Source organism: Oryctolagus cuniculus, chromosome 6 (genome assembly GCF_964237555.1).
Source record: "Oryctolagus cuniculus chromosome 6, mOryCun1.1, whole genome shotgun sequence".
NCBI lineage: Eukaryota > Metazoa > Chordata > Mammalia > Lagomorpha > Leporidae > Oryctolagus > Oryctolagus cuniculus.
The window spans coordinates 111,958,965-111,976,228 of record NC_091437.1 but is presented as its reverse complement, the minus strand read 5'-3'; the positions used below and the strand labels follow the sequence as shown (position 1 = coordinate 111,976,228).

Below are 17,264 nucleotides of genomic sequence, written 5' to 3'. Positions count from 1 at the left end.
TATTTCTTTGTATATGTACATGGGTAATCCAACATAAAGGTCTTTATTAAGCAGAAAAAAGTAAGTAAATGACCACACTTAAATTCCAATTTAAACATCAGTAAAGAAGTATAGGCTATACTTTGTCTTTCCCACAGAGTTCCAGCTTCCAATTCATGTCACATGATGGTGTAAAAATCTGTCAAATTCTGCTTCTGCTCCTTATTAATAGCAGCAACAGACAGCAGAAAAGGGACCATTGGTTCAAGAACATGATAGCTTCCTGTCTTTGAATGATAATATAGTCTGGGCTTCATCACCCATAATTACTTATAAAGTGCTTTCGCATCTTACATTTGTTCTCCTAACTATGAAACATAGGCAAAGATTGGGGGTTATCCAAGGTTACTGCATCTGTCTAAGTGAACTCCAGATCTAATGCAAGAACATTTTAGTGGCCTTAAACTTTGTTTAAAAATATCCAAATCTGGGTTAGAATACAAAATTGTCCCTACTGGAGATCTACAGTGATTAAAATTCTTTCAGTCCCTTCTTATCTCCAATTAATTTCCACTGCTAAAAATCACCACATACTTAGGCATATTCATAAAAGATCCACAGTACTTTGATGAATTTTACAAAGTGTATGAATAGTTTTAGTTTTTTTAAGTACCACAAAGCTTGTTCCAAACTCTTAATTACTTTCTTCAGTTTGAATAAGAGGGAAATTAATATCTTTAAGTTTATAAATATAAAATTTTACATTTATTTAATTATAGTCACTCCTTTTAAATATCATTAGCACATCCTGCCTGTCTTACAGCATTGTGTTACAGTTATTTTTTACAGTTATTTTTGTGCTTGGTTATTGCACTATTAGATTCTTAACTTCTGATCCTGTTTGAACCCCCACATACTTTGAAAGGTGCCCTGTACAGAGTTTATTGCTGGTCAATACTTAATTCATCTTTGTACCATTCAATGAGAAATAAATGGTCACCATCTATACAAATCTGTACCAGTGCATTGATATTAGAAAAACTGTTGACTGCATAAAGAAGTCAAATGGCAAGGTGTGGGGGAGGGCTGACATTTGGCACTGAGGTCAAAATCTGCTAGGGACATCTGTATTCCCCTATCAGAGTGCCTGGTTCAAGTTCTGGCTCCTTCACTTCTGATCCAGCTTACTGATAATGCGTACTTTGGGAGGTAGCAGGTTATGTCTCAAGTACCTGAATCCTTGCCACCCATGTGAGAGACCCAGATGGATTTCCAGTCTCCTGGCTTTAGTAGGCTTTTGGAAAATGAACAAATAGAAAAAAAGATCCCTGTTTCTCTCTCTCAAATAAAATGAAAATGTAGAAAAAAAGGAAGGTGGCAAGTGGGGAGTTAGGCAATTGGATAGAAGATCATGAAGATTTGAGCCAGAAGGTGTGGATTCTGGGGTAGCACTAAAAAAGTCAACAACTCCATGCTTCTGCTTACTTGTTTGTAAGAAATGAACTTAGTATCTGTTCTATAAACCTTTCAGCTAGATACAATAATTAGTATGTATAGTATAAAACCAGTGAGGTTTCATATATGATGCAATTCCTAAAAAAAATAGCAAATTATTTATACTAGCTAATCTGGCTAATTCAAACTACAAGTTCCACATCTATTCAATGGCAGTAGACTTTCATATATGATGCAATTCCTAAAAAAAATAGCAAATTATTTATACTAGCTAATCTGGCTAATTCAAACTACAAGTTCCACATCTATTCAATGGCAGTAGACTTTGAAATTCTGTTACAGAATTAATTATCTCAACTCAGCATCTCATATGTGGGGGCTTACAAGATGCATCTAATTGTTTTAGGGTATTATAATTTTTTTAAAAGACTCTATTTTTAAGATTTATTTATTTATTTGAAAGTCAGAGTTACACAGAGAGAGAAGGAGAGGCAGAGAGAGAGAGAGGTCTTCCATCCACTGGTTCACTCCCCAATTGGCTGCTTTCCCAGGTCATAGCAGAGAACTGGATCAGAAGCAGAGCAGCCAGGACTCGAACCAGCGCCCATATGGGATGCCAGCACTATAGGCGGCAGCTTTACCCGCTATACCACAGTGCCAGCCCCAGGATATTATAAATTTTTAATGGACCTTATTTTTCAAGAACCCATAAAATGTAATGAAGATGGATAACTTCATAAAAGAATTTGTCTTTTCAATCAGGGAAGTATGCAAGTGTTGATGTCATTTCATAATTATCAGAATATTAGAAGAGCTGAATAATTGAAATATATGACAAATTTAAAGTACATATTTTTAGCAATAATATTGGTTTCAATACCTTTACCCATCTGGGCTACTGATTAATCATGAATAGGACTGATTTCTTTCTTCTCCTCTCTCTTATCCTGCACAATCTCTTATAGATATTTTTCATAACAAGTTATTGGCAGTAAAAGTCTAAAGTAGACAGTAGCAGAAGAGCCTGTATGAACCACAACAATATAATCCACTCTGAAACACTGAAGAATTGGCTGAAACACAGAAATATATTACCACAGTGAATGTGCCACAGTTTCAAATAAAAACAAGAAGGATTTGATTTTCAGCCCAAGAGTCCCATGTTTAAAAGTCTATTAAAATGGGGCCGGTGCCGCGGCTCACTAGGCTAATCCTCCGCCTAGCAGTGCCGGCACACCGGGTTCTAGTCCCGGTCGGGGCGCCGGATTCTGTCCCGGTTGCCCCTCTTCCAGGCCAGCCCTCTGCTGTGGCCAGGGAGTGCAGTGGAGGATGGCCCAGGTGCTTGGGCCCTGCACCCCATGGGAGACCAGGAAAAGCACCTGGCTCCTGGCTCCTGCCATCGGATCGGTGTGGTGCGCCGGCCGCAGCGCGCCGGCCGCGGCGGCCATTGGAGGGTGAACCAACGGCAAAGGAAGACCTTTCTCTCTGTCTCTCTCTCTCACTGTCCACTCTGCCTGTCAAAAAAAAAAAAAAAAAAGTCTATTAAAATGTATTTCTATATTAGCCACCATACCATCACTGAAGTGTATGTGACAACAAATATCCCAGCAAATGCAGTGCCCAAGGAAAGATCAGATGCATGAAGGTAGAAATGAAATATACTGGACGCAGACTACAAAATAGTGCTTTTGTTTTCTTTGTGCTTATATGCTTTTCAGTGGCATCATGTGTAATTAACTAAAGCAATTCTGGATTAAACAACAAGTAATTCATTGTGACTGCTCAGCTTTTACATATATCGATGTAAATCAATCCAAGCCAAAGAAAGCATGTAAAAATAACATAATTGTGGATGTGTTCTCCCAACAGTTGGATGTCGCATCAATAATACCATTTGACGTTTTCTACCTCTTCTTTGGATTTAACCCAATTCTTAGAACAAATAGGATATTAAAGGTAAGATAACTATATTTAATTGACTTTCCCTTACAACAACAGAAATCTTAAAGCAATTTTAAATATCTTAAACTTAGCAGTATTCTTAATGTTTTCCCAAACTGTCCTCCATTTTTCCACCTTATCAGTGCTATGAATTGTCTAAAATAAGTGAAGGAAAAATATCATTACTTCCACTCATAAAAGTTGTTTCTTGTTATATCTCATATTTTTTGGAATCTAAAATAAGAATGTCATTGTACTTATAACAAATAATTATAATTACAAATGAGTAAGGTGTAATTTTTATTTTTTTCCATTTGTCCTTTTTTACCAGTTATTGAATGTCTTACATATGGGCTATAAAATGAGGAAGCAGATTGCCTCTAAGTTGTCTTATTCATCTAAAAGTCAATAATTTTAGGAAAGTGGAAATGTAGTTTTGCATCATAAAATTGCGTATACACTTGAATCCAACTAACATGTACATCAAGAGGGAACTAGTTAAGTATATTGAGGGTCATCTACATAATAGAATATTTTATAGCTTTAAAAATAATAAAGAGGAAGTTTTAGATGTACTGGTTTAGGAAGACCACCAAGGTAAATAACCAAGTAAAAACAAAGAAACAGTTAGTTATAGAACAGTTTATTCAACAATGTTATCTTAAGAAATGAGAAAAATATTCAATTCTTTGATATTTACATAAATACTGAAAGGCAAAGACAATTTATTTGAATTAATAAAAGTGGTTTAGCTAGGCTGGGAAGGGAAGGCACAAAGGAACATCAATGTAGACAGGGGCAAGAGTAAGAGTTTTGACCTATGAAAATGTCTTATCTATTCAAAATGATTCCAAGCTTTATAACTCATATGTCCATTGGGTACCTAAAAAGAATTTGAGGAAGTCAGAATTTTTTTTTTGTTTGTTTGTTTTTTTTTGTTTTTTTTTTTTTATCTTTTATTTAATGAATATAAATTTCCAAAGTACGACTCATGGGTTACAATGGCTTCCCCCCCCATACCGTCCCTCCCACCAACAACCCTCCCCTTTCCCACTCCCTCTCCCCTTCCATTCACATCAAGATTCATTTTCGATTATCTTAATATACAGAAGATCAGCTTAGTATACCTTAAGTAAGTATTTCAACAGTTTGCTCCCACACAGAAACATAAAGTGAAAAATAATAGATGATTTTTTTAAAATGATGATGAAATCAGATCAGACCTATTGTCATGTTTAATCCCAGTGAGAGTCAAGTTGGGAATTGAAAATTTCTTTCTTTTTTTTTTTTTTTTTTTTTTTTTTTTTTACAGAAGATCAGTTTAGTGTACATTAAGTAAAGATTTCAGTCGTTTGCACCCCCATAGAAACACAAAGTGAAATATACTGTTTGAGTACTCGTTATAGCATTAAGCCTCAGTGTACAGCACGTCAAGGACCGAGATCCTACATGAGGAGTAAGTGCACAGTGACTCCTGCTGTTGACTTTACCAATTGACACTCCTGTTTATGGCATCAGCAATCCCCCTATGCACCAGTTATGAGTTTCCAAGGCTATGGAAGCCCCTTGAGTTCTCCGACTCTTATCTTGTTTAGACACGGTCATAGTCAAAGTGGAGGTTCTCTCCTCCCTTCAGAGAAAGGCACCTCCCTCTTTGAAGACCTGTTCTTTCCACTGGGATCTCACTCACAGAGATCTTTTTGCCAGAGTGTCTTGGCTTTCCATGCCTGAAATACTCTCATGGGCTTTTCAGCCAGATCCGAGTGCCTTTAGGGCTGATTCTGAGGCCAGAGTGCTATTTAGGACTTCCGCCATTCTATGAGTCTGCTGAGTATCTCACTTCCCATGTTGGATCACTCTCCCCTTTATTTATTCTATCGGTTGGTGTTAGCAGATACTAGACTTGTTTATGTGCTCCCTTTGACTCTTAGTCCTTTCATTATGATCAATTGTGAACTGAAATTGATCACTTGGAGTAGTGAGATGGCATTGGTACATGCCACCTTGATGGGATTGAATTGGAATCCCCTGGTATGTTTCCAACTCTACCAATTGGGGCAAGTCAGCCCGAGCATGTCCCAAATTATACATCTCTTCCCTCTCTTATTCCCACTCATGTTTAACAGGGATCACATTTCGGTTAATTTTCAACACTTAAGAATAACTGTGTGATAATTACAGAATTAAACCAGTCATATTAAGTAGAACAGACAAAAAAAAATACTATGAGGGATAATGTATTAAGTTGTCCATTAGCAGTCAGAGCTATGCTGATCAAGTCACCATTTCTCATAGTGTCCATTTCACTTCAGGAGGTTTCCTTTTTGGTGTTGAGTCAGTTGTCACCGATCAGGGAGAACATATGGTATTTGTCCCTTTGGGACTGGCTTACTTCACTCAGCATGATGTGTTCCAGATTCCTCCATTTTGTTGCAAATGACTGGATTTCGTTGTTTCTTACTGCGGTATAGTATTCTAAAGAGTACATATCCCATAATTTCTTTATCCAGTCTACCGTTGATGGGCATTTAGGTTGGTTCCAGGTCTTGGCTATTGTGAATTGTGCTGCAATAAACATTAGGGTGCAGACCGCTTTTTTGTTTATCAATTTAAACTCCTTTGGGTAAATTCCAAGGAGTGGGATGGCTGGGTCGAATGGTAGAGTTATATTCAGGTTTCTGAGGAATCTCCAGACTGATTTCCATAGTGGCTTGACCAGTTTGCATTCCCACCAACAGTGGGTTAGTGTCCCTTTTTCCCCACATCCTCGCCAGCATCTGTTGTTGGTAGATTTCTGTATGTGAGCCATTCTAACCGGGGTGAGGTGAAACCTCATTGTGGTTTTGATTTGCATTTCCCTGATTGCTAGTGATCCTGAACATTTTTTCATGTGCCTGTTGGCCATTTGGATTTCCTCTTTTGAAAAATGTCTATTGAAGTCCTTGGCCCATCTCTTAAGTGGGTTGTTGGTTTTGTTTTTGTGGAGTTTCTTGATCTCTTTGTAGATTCTGGTTATTAACCCTTTATCTGTTGCATAGTTTGCAAATATTTTTTTCCCATTCTGTCGGTTGTCTCTTCACTCTCCTGACTGTTTCTTTTGCAGTACAGAAACTTCTCAATTTGATGCAATCCCAATAGTTGATTTTGGCTTTGACTGTCTGTGCCTCCCGGGTCTTTTCCAGAAATTCTTTGCCTGTGCCAATATCTTGAAGGGTTTCTCCAATGTTCTCTAATAACTTAATGGTGTCAGGACGAAGATTTAGGTCTTTAATCCACGTTGAGTGGATTTTTGTGTAAGGTGTAAGGTAGGGGTCTTGCTTCATGATTCTGCACGTGGAAATCCAGTTTTCCCAGCACCATTTATTGAATAGACTGTCCTTGCTCCAGGAATTGGTTTTAGATACTTGATCAAATATAAGTTGGCTGTAGATGTTTGGGTTGATTTCTGGTGTTTCAGTTCTGTTCCATTGGTCTATCCATCTGTTTCTGTACCAGTACCATGCTGTTTTGATTACAACTGCCCTGTAGTATGTCCTGAAGTCTGGTATTGTGATGCCTCCGGCTTTGTTTTTGTTGTACAAGATTGCTTTAGCTATTCGAGGTCTCTTGTGCCTCCATATGAATTTCAGCATCATTTTTTCTAGATCTGCGAAGAATGTCTTTGGTATCTTGATTGGGATTGCATTGAATCTATAAATTGCTTTTGGGAGAATGGACATTTTGATGATGTTGATTCTTCCAATCCATGAGCATGGAAGATTTTTCCATTTTTTGGTATCCTCTTCTATTTCTTTCTTTAAGGTTTTGTAATTTTCATCGTAGAGATCTTTAACGTCCTTGGTTAAGTTTATTCCAAGGTATTTGATTTTTTTTGTAGCTATTGTGAATGGGATTGACCTTAGCAGCTCTTTCTCAGTCATGGCATTGCTTGTGTATACAAAGGCTGTTGATTTTTGTGCATTGATTTTATATCCTGCCACTTTGCCAAACTCCTCTATGAGTTCCAATAGTCTCTTAGTAGAGTTCTTTGGATCCTCTAAGTACAGAATCATATCGTCTGCAAAGAGGGATAGTTTGACTTCTGAGGAAGTCAGAATTTAAAATTTAATATAAATCTTTAATTATAACTTATATTTCCAAAGGCAATCTTCTTTAAACAACACAAAGCTTTCAAGATATGTTGAATTTAAGTTGATTATCTCTTGCAGCTTGAGAAGACAAGCCAGCACAGCCTGGTGACATGGCAGACCCTGAAAGCAATAAGCACCTCAATAGCTACAATTTGCTGAATACACACTTGGGTCTACATATTTTGCTAAAACTTTATATTCATTATCTCAATGATTCCTCCCAAAAAGTTCATTTTAGAGATAAGGAGAATTATGAAAAAAATCTATCCAGTCACACTGCTGATGAGTGTGTGTATCTGGACTCTATCACGTATTTATCTGATTCCGAATTCTTTATTATAATCAGATTGACAGATCAACCTACAATTTTTCCTAGTGAAAAGGGCCCTTCCCCCTATTTCCATACATGAACAATTGCCCCAGAAACTTTTGTTTTGACTGTGAAATCCAGTGGGAGTAGAAATTGAGGCAGAAGACATTGTTCCTGGAAGATTAGGGTCTGGCTGTCCCCTCATCAGATTTCTGGTCTCACATGGAAGTTTGAGATAGCATTTACTCAGAGAAAACCAATTCTTAGATAGATTCCTATCAGTTTGGAAATTTGTCTGGCATTGTAATTAAGCTTATAAGATGCCAATTCTTTATACCCAATCCCTATAAACCCAAGGTGTCTAAAAGCCCCATCTAGTGATTTTCTTAAAATAGAGATCCTGAAAATAAACATTGAACTTCTTTTGGCAGTTCTATAATCCAGTCATTTCACTTATGTATGAGGCTATCTCTCTAGTGCACAATTCTCCATGATAAATATTTATCATTTGTCTCTAAGTTATAAATGAGAAAATAAATTAAGAATATGAATGTTCTCTAGAGAGAACACAAATTTTAAACATGTCTTTGTGTAACTTCTATTGAGAGAACAATAAATTAAATTGAAACTCCCATAATCTGAACATTTAAGGGACATTTTTCCTGCTCAGAAATTCTGGAAAAAACAAATAATTTGTGCATACCTTTTTATATTCACATAAAATTAATCATTACTATTATATATCCTATTTTTTAATTCCAAATGAACTAAGGCAGTCATATTTACACTGAGTAAAACTTTGAAGCAATCAATAAGGTCCCTTCTTTTTTTTTTTTTTTTTTTTGAGATTTACAAAGGTTTATTAGAGTCGAAGACCTCCAGCCAGAGTGGCATGGAGGGGGGCTTCCAAGAGAGGAAAATGCCCAAAAGGCTCCATAGCATCCCAATTTTTAAGTATAATTTCAAAGGGAAAAAGAAAAAACTTGACAATCAGATTGGCATTCTGGGGACAAAAACCCATCAAAAGACCTGATTTACAATTCTCCATCCTGTTTGCCCTGCTCATGACAAAATAAAAAACCATCCAGAAGGGTGGGATAGGTAACTTGTTTTCAAGATAAGCTATAAGATCAGGAAGAGCTCCCTTGCTATTCTCATGGTAAATTTGGAGATTCTGAAGGAAGGAGGGTGACCTGTTTGTTCTTGCTAAAGATAACATTTGGGGGGAAGGAAGCAAATATTTTATACCCCAAATTCTATTGGAACCACCCTGACTACCTATCAACCCATCTGACTCCTCATATCCCTAGCTTAACATGAATGGACCCTAACATCTGTTAGGGGGGACTGGATGATGATGGCTCTGGCTGCTTCATGCTGAAACAGGGCATCTTTGGGGAGGGGAGTCAAGACAAGATCCCTTCCATCTGTAAGAGCCTATCAATCTAAGTACATTGAGTGTACACACATTACACTATTAGAAGACATGTTCTCTTACTGTCCTCACTTTATAGATAAGAGAGTCAAGGTATAGAAATGGAAAGAGAATTTTCCAAGGTCAGCTGCAGGGATAGGACTGACATTTGGTTCTTGATTTCATGTTCTTACTCCTGTTTCATGCTGCCTATATTAATAAAAGAGGAAGTAGAGTTATGAAGTTATGAAGTTATGAAGTCATGAAGTTATGAAGATTGAAGATGAAAGTAGAAGAAAGCATGTAAATTACTTGAGGGGAATAGCGACTCTGTTGATATCTTCAAAAAATGTCAAAAACATCTAGCAAACACAATATAGTTATGTGTAGCAGAACAGTTTCATCAGCAATGGACCATATATACAATGGTGGCTAGAACAAAAAGCTTCCATGTAGAGTTGGCTCTGCCATCTAGGTTTGCGAAATTACTGTATGATATTTACACAATGAAATCACCCAGTATTGCATTTCTCAGAACCCATCCCTGTTGTGAAGTGATACATGACTATACTTACTGGACTTTAAATTCTGTAGAAACAAATACACATTTAAGGGCTGGTGCTGTGGTGCAGCAGGTTAAGCTGCCAGCAACACCAGCATCCCATATAGGCAGCAGTTCAAATCCTGGCTGTTCCACTTTCAATCCAGTTCCCTGCTAATGCACCTGAGAAAACAGCAGAAAATGGTCCAAGTTCTTGGGCCCCTGCACCCGTATGAGAGACCTGAAAGATATTCCTGACTCCTGGCTTTGGTCTGGCCCAGCTCCAGCTATTGCAGCCAACTGGGGGTGAACCAGCAGATGAAAAATCAATCTCTCTCTCTCTCTCTCTCTTTTTTCCTTTCTGTCTCTGTAATTCTGCCTTTCAAATAATATAAATAAATCTTTAAAAATATAAAAAAATTTACTGCACTTTGCTTAAAAATAATGCTAATGTAGAGGAATAGGACTTCATACATATTTATGACTACAGGATATTATACATTTCCTCTTTTACTTATAGTTGGGGGAGAATGAGACTTTAATTATTATAAAATAGAGTCCTATATGCTTTTTTTGAGTCCTATATGCTTTTAAAAAGAACAAGGCAAGAAATGTTTTCTAAACTTGACTCTCAACAAGCATTACAAGTAAAACTATAACTAGATGGTAGAAACAAAGCAAAAAGTTTGCTACGACACTAAAATAGATTGCTCAGAAGAAAATACCACAAAATAGAAACTTGTTTAAAAAAAGAATAAAATTATTTTCAGTAACAAAATATGTTTCCTATAGTTTAAATAGATGTTTGTTCATACTAACATACTTTTGGATTTCTTTTGCTTGTTTTCTATGTAGTACACTTCATTTTTTGAGTTTAATCATCACCTAGAATCTGTAATGGACAAAGCATATATCTACAGGTAAAGTATATTCAATGTATTTGGGAATGGGGAGAAAGCAATGGTAAACATTTTAAAGTGCACTTAAGAGGAATATGAGCATCCAGTTCAAGGTGAGGGGGTAATTTAAGATTTGTGCTATGCAAACTATAGGGATACATTCTAAAACAGATATAGACATTTCAAGTAAGTTAAAAGTATGAGAAGTATATCAGATTTTAGAACACTGAACTTAAAAAGATAGGATTTATTATATGCTTCTTGCAAAACAAGAGGAGATAAATGTGCTATTTCACAAGTCAACTTTACATGTCTCTCATGACAATTCATTCCTAATCTGAATTTCATTCATTTGCTCTCCTGAGCTTCCCTTGCACAGAGACCGCCAGTCACAGTTCATCAGAGCATCAAGTCCCATGAGCTCTCCAAAGAGATCCAGCTAAATCAGCCTGGTGTGTTTTATGGGACTCAAAGTGGAGAGTGACCCTTGAGGCATGTCTTTCACAGAGTTGACTCATACCATCTGTGAAAGAGAGGAAGAGTTTTTTTATTACACTCTGTCAGTCCCAGTCAAGACATGATAGTAAGAAAACATGCACTGGCACTATCACATGCTACCATGCTAATGAGAGATAACAGTTCACAAACTTAAAGCAAGGGAGTCCAGATGAGACTTCAAGGAAAACAAAACGTTAAAATGGGCTATATTCCAGAAACAACATGAATACTAACTTTGTATTTATTCTCACCAACAGAGTCATTCGAACAACTGGATACTTGCTCTTTATTCTGCACATTAATGCCTGTATTTATTATTGGGCTTCAAACTATGAAGGAATTGGCACAACTAAATGGGTATATAATGGTGAAGGAAACAAGTAAGTTCTAATTTGGAAAGAAGATTTTAATGATTCTTCTAAATTTTCTGCCTCAGAGTTTGAATTTTCTTCAGTCTGTGGTTTTTTTAACTGTGTATCACAACCCACTCATAGCGTTTCATAAGTGAAATAATTTCAGTAAGTCAGTATGTTTTTAAATAAAAAAAGAAGAAAAGCATAGAATTGAAAATAGATGGTAGAAGTGTGCAATGCTGTGTATGTGTGTGTGTGTGTATGTGTTGTGCATGCTTCACTGACCTGTGCAATGTACTTCTTCGTCTTAATTATGATCCAAAAAGTTTGAAAGCCTCTGCTTTAGACAACTGAAGAGTAAGGCAACTTTTAGTAACTCCAATGCTGATTGTTGGTAATGAACAATGTTAATTATTTAAAGGGCAGGTGCAGTGGCTAATTGGTTTACTACTGAAGGGTTTTATGGGTTTATGAGTCAGCCATAACCAGTAACTCAATTAAACATTTAGAGAGTAACAAGGATCATAAATTAGACTTGACAATTAGGTATGCAAATGTCCCAGGAATAGATAAGATCATTTGAAAAATTTAGTACAGTAGAATCAGGACTCAGTACTAGCAACAGGGTTACTTAATACCAAAATTTCCCTTTGCTGGATAAAAGTGTCTGACATAAAATAGACTCCACTAACTCTCTGCTTCAGTGAAATGACATTGAACATATTATAAGGCAATGTCCTTCCTGGAAGAAAGCAGACCCAGCATTGTTTGAAGGGCAGCTCACAGTAGCCTTGGGTTGTAGAGCAATTATAGGATACAGCAAAGAAAGTGAAAACGGCTTACAAAGAGCATCTTTTACACTTTTAACCAGAACTGATTTTAAAGAATTTAAAGTATGAAAAGCCACACATAAACACACACACACATACAGAGAAAATCTCTTTCTAGAAACATTAAAGTCAAAACTATAAGTTTATAACCAAAATTACTTTAAAAGCAATCTTGTGAATTTGTATTTACTTTGATATAAATAACAAATTTATACAGAAAAATAAGGATGTCAACTATATTAAAAGTTATATAAAAGTGGTGGTACCTGTGTCTGATAAATATTTTTATCAGATTAGTAAAAAATACAGATTACATCAGAACACCTTCCAGAAAAAGTAGAGCTACCTCCCTTTTCACTCCTGGATAACTCTCTGCAGACTTTCTTTGGAATCTCTCTTAATCCCAGTGCCTAGAACAGCATTAAGTAAATAAGAGAAAACAGACATCAAGTATGTAAAGAAAACAAAGCGAGGCAAGGAATGATAAAAAAGAAAGGAATAGCCAAATATTTAATATAACAAGAAGAAAGAAATATCACCTTCAACCCATAAGAAACTAAAATGTGCTAATGTTTTTTAACTTTTATTTAATAAATTTAAATTTCCAAAGTACAACTTTTGAATTATAATGGCTTTTTCCCCCCACCCACCCACAAACATCCCATCTCCCACTCCCTCTCCCATCCCAATCTTCATCAAGATTCATTTTCTGGAGGGGGGGAGCCATTATAATCCATAAGCTGTACTTTGGAAATTTATATTTACTAAATAAAAGTTAAAAAAGATTTTCAATTATCTTTATACACAGAAGAAAATCAATTTAGTATATACTAAGTAAAGATTTCAACAGACTGCACCCACACAGAAACACAAAGTATAAAGTACAGTTTGAGTACTAGTTATGCTGTTAATTCACATTGTACAACACATTAAGGACAGAGATCCTACATGGGGAGTAAGTGCACAGTGACTCCTGTTGTTGATTTAACAATTTGACACTCTTGTTTATGACATCAGTAATCACCTGAGGCTCTTGTCATGTGCTGCCAAGGCTATGGAAGCCTCTTGAGTTCTCCAACTCAGATCTGACATAGACAAGGCCATATTCAAAATGAAAGTTCTCTCCTCCCTTCAGAGAAAAGTACCTCCTTCTTTGATGGCCTGTTCTTTCCGCTGGGATCTCACTCACAGAGATCTTTCATTTAGGTTTTTGGTTGTTTTTTTTTTCCCCCACAGTGTCTTTGCTTTCCATGCCTGAAATACTCTCATGGGATCTTCAGCCAGATCCGAATGCCTTAAGGGCTGATTCTGAGGCCAGAGTGCTATTTAGGACATCTGCCATTCTAAGATTCTGCTGTGTGTCCTGCTTCCCATGTTGAACTGTTCTCTCCTTTTTAATTCTATCGGTTAGTATGAGCAGACACTAGTCTTGTTTATGTGATCCCTTTGAGTCTTAGACCTATCATTATGACCAATTATGAACTGAAACTGATCACTTTGACTAGTGAGATGACATTGGTACATGCCACCTTGATGGGATTGAATTGGAATCCCCTGCCACATTTCTAATTCTTCCATTAGGGGTAAGTCCAATTGAGCATGTGCCAAAATATACATCTCCTCCCTCTCTTATTCCCACTCTTGTATTTAACAGGGATCACTTTTCAGTTAAATTTAAACACCTAAGAATAATTGTGTGTTAATTACAGAGTTCAACCAATGATGTTAAGTAGAACAAAAAAATACTAAAAGGAATAAAGTGTAAGTTGTCCCTCGAAAGTCAGGACAAGGGCTGATCAAAACATTGTTTCTCATGGTGTTCATTTCACTTTAACAAGTTTCCTTTTGGTGCTTGGTTAGTTGTCACTGATCAGGGAGAACATATGATATTTGTCCCTTTGGGACCGGATTTCATTGTTTTTGACTGCTGTGTAGTATTCTATAGAGTACATGTCCCTTAATTTCTTTATCCAGTCTACTGTTGATGGGCATTTAGGTTGATTCCATGTCTTAGCTATTGTGAATTGTGCTGCAATAAACATTGAGGTGCAGACATCTCTTTTATTCACCAATTTCCTTTGGGTAAATTCCAAGGAGTGGTATGGCTGGGTTGTATGGTAAGGTTATATTCAGGCTTCTGAGGAATCTCCAGGCTGACTGCCATAATGGCTTTACCAGTTTGCATCCCCACCAACAGTGGGTTAGTGTCCCTTTTTCCCCACATTCTCGCCCACATCTGTTGTTGGTAGATTTCTGTATGTGAGCCATTCTCACTGGGGTGAGGTGAAACCTCATTGTGGTTTTGATTTGCATTTCCCTGATTGCTAGTGATCCTGAACATTTTTTCATGTGTCTGTTGGCCATTTGGTTTTCCTCTTTTAAAAAATGTCTATTGAGGTCCTTGGCCCATCTCTTAAGTGGGTTGTTTGTTTTGATGTTGTGGAATTTCTTGATCTCTTTGTAGATTCTGGTTATTAAACCTTTATCGGGCCAGCGCCATGGCTCAATAGGCTAATCCTCCACCTAGCGGCACCAGTGCCCCGGGTTCTAGTCCTGGTCGGGGCACTGGATTCTGTCCCGGTTGCCCCTCTTCCAGGCCAACTCTCTGCTATGGCCCGGGAGTGCAGTGGAAGATGGCCCAAATACCTGGGCCCTGCACCCGCATGGGAGACCAGGAGAAGCACCTGACTCCTGGCTTCGGATCAGTGTGATGCGCTGGCCACAGTGCGCTGGCCATGGCGGCCATTGGAGGGTGAACCAATGGCAAAGGAAGACCTTTCTCTCTGTCTCTCTCTCACTGTCCACTCTGCCTGTCAAAAAAAAAAAAAAAAAAAAAAAAACCTTTATCGGTTGCATAATTTGCAAATATTTTTTCCCATTCTCTTGGTTACCTCTTTACTTTCCTGACCGTTTCTTTTCCAGTACAGAAACTTCTCAATCTGATGCAATCCTAATAGTTAATTTTGGTTTTGACTGCCTGTGCCTCTGGGTTCTTTTCCAAGAAGTCTTTGCCTGTTCCTATATCTTGTAGGGTTTCTCCGATGTTCTCTAATAATTTAATAGTGTTGGGTCGTAGATTTAGATCTCTAATCCATGTTGAAATGATTTTTGTGTAAGGTGAAAGGTAGGGGTCTTGCTTCATGCTTCTGCACATGGAAATCCAATTTTCCCAGCACCATTTATTGAATAGACTGTCCTTGCTCCAGGAATTGGTTTTAATGTGCTAATGTTTTAGAATTCTAATTTCATCTATATTATATACCAGACATATCCCAGGACTCTCCTGTGAAATACAATATAAACTACTTGCTTAATTTTTGTTGTATAATTGTTGTTGTTAGTTGTTATATAATGCATTTCTAGATGAATTATTTTACATTTTTTGACTTCTGAGTTATATAGAAAGAAGACTCTCCAAAGGCTGAAAAAAGAGCAGTATGATAGAGTGGGTGTTTGGCATTCAGTTAAGATGTAGCCTGGGACACCTGCATTCCATATCAGAGTGCATAGGCTTGGATCATCACCCTGCATCCAATTCTAGCTTCCTATTCACTCTGGAGGTAGCAAGTGATGGCTGAGGTAGTCAAGTCCCTTCCAACCCCATGGCAGACCCAGACTGATTTCCTGGCTCTTGGCTTTGCCAGCCCTGGTGATTATGGACATTAGAGGAGTGAAGATGAACAGGGAAGATCTTTCTATCTCTCTCTCTGCCTTTCAATAGAGTGAATGAATGAATGATTTTTAAGTGTGTATTGAAACTGGAGTAAGGTAGAGAATAAATGTGAAGTTACTGAAGAACAGAAATAAAAAATGAATAAGAAAACTTAAAAATAAATTCAGGGGTAGTTAAGATGCTGCTCGAGATGACTGCATTCTATTCTGGACTGTCTGGGTTTGAGTCCTGGCCCCAGTCTTCTTTTTTTAATTTCATTTAAGTTATAGAAGTTTCATGTATTTCCTATACAGATTTAGGACTATGGTAATACATCCCTCCCTCCCACCCATATTCCAACCCCTCTTCCTCTTCTCTCTCCCATTCCCACTCTTAATTTTTACAGAGATCTACTTTCTGTTTACTTAATGATCGTAAGGTTAACCATACACTAAGTAAAAGTGTTCAATAAATAGCATGAAGGAAAAAATCACGGTTCCTCAGTAGATGAGAAAAGGAGTGTAAAAAATCATCAAATTTCAAAATGTCCATTTCACTCCAATACATTACATTTTAGGTACTCTATTAGTTGCCCCTGATCACAGAAAACATGATACCTGTATTTTTGGGATTGGCTTATTTCACTAGGTATAATGATTTCCAATTGCATCCATTTTATTGCAAAAAACAAGGTTTCATTTTTTTTACAGCTAAGAAGTAATTGATAGTGTATATACACCATAATTTCTTTATCTAGTCTTCAGCTGATGGGCACCTGGGTTTACTCATATCTTAGCTATTGTGAATTGAGCTGCAATGAACACTGGGGTACAGATAACTCATATACTTATTTCTTTTGGTTTGAGTAAATTCTCAGGAGTGAGATGGTTGGTTCATATGGTAAGTCTATATTCAGATTTCTAAGGTATCACCACACTATCTTCCACAGTGGCTGTACAAGTTTACATTCCTACCAACAATGAATTAGGGTACCTATTACCCATATCCCCACCAACATTTGTTTTTTTTTAACTTTTATTTAATGAATATAAATTTCCAAAGTACAGAATATGGATTACAATGGCTTCCCCCCCATAACATCCCTCCCACCCGCAACCTTCCCCTTATCCACTCCCTCTCCCCTTCCATTCACATCAAGATTCATTTTCGATTCTCTTTATATACAGAAGATCAGTTTAGCATACATTAAGTAAAGATTTCAACAGTTTGCTCCCACACAGAAACATAAAGTGAAAAATACT

The 17,264-nt window shown here is 37.1% G+C and overlaps 1 protein-coding gene across 2 annotated transcripts in view; it reads left to right on the top strand.

Annotated features, from left to right (window-relative positions):
• Positions 1 to 17,264, top strand: part of CNGB3 (cyclic nucleotide gated channel subunit beta 3) — a 171,681-nt gene that overhangs the window by 83,441 nt on the left and 70,976 nt on the right. For both annotated transcript variants that reach the window (XM_002710676.5, XM_051844602.2), the window contains exons 8-10: positions 3,304 to 3,390; positions 10,626 to 10,690; positions 11,425 to 11,547. In XM_002710676.5, coding sequence (XP_002710722.3) covers positions 3,304 to 3,390; positions 10,626 to 10,690; positions 11,425 to 11,547 — 275 coding nt within the window. The remainder of the gene's footprint in view (positions 1 to 3,303; positions 3,391 to 10,625; positions 10,691 to 11,424; positions 11,548 to 17,264) is intronic.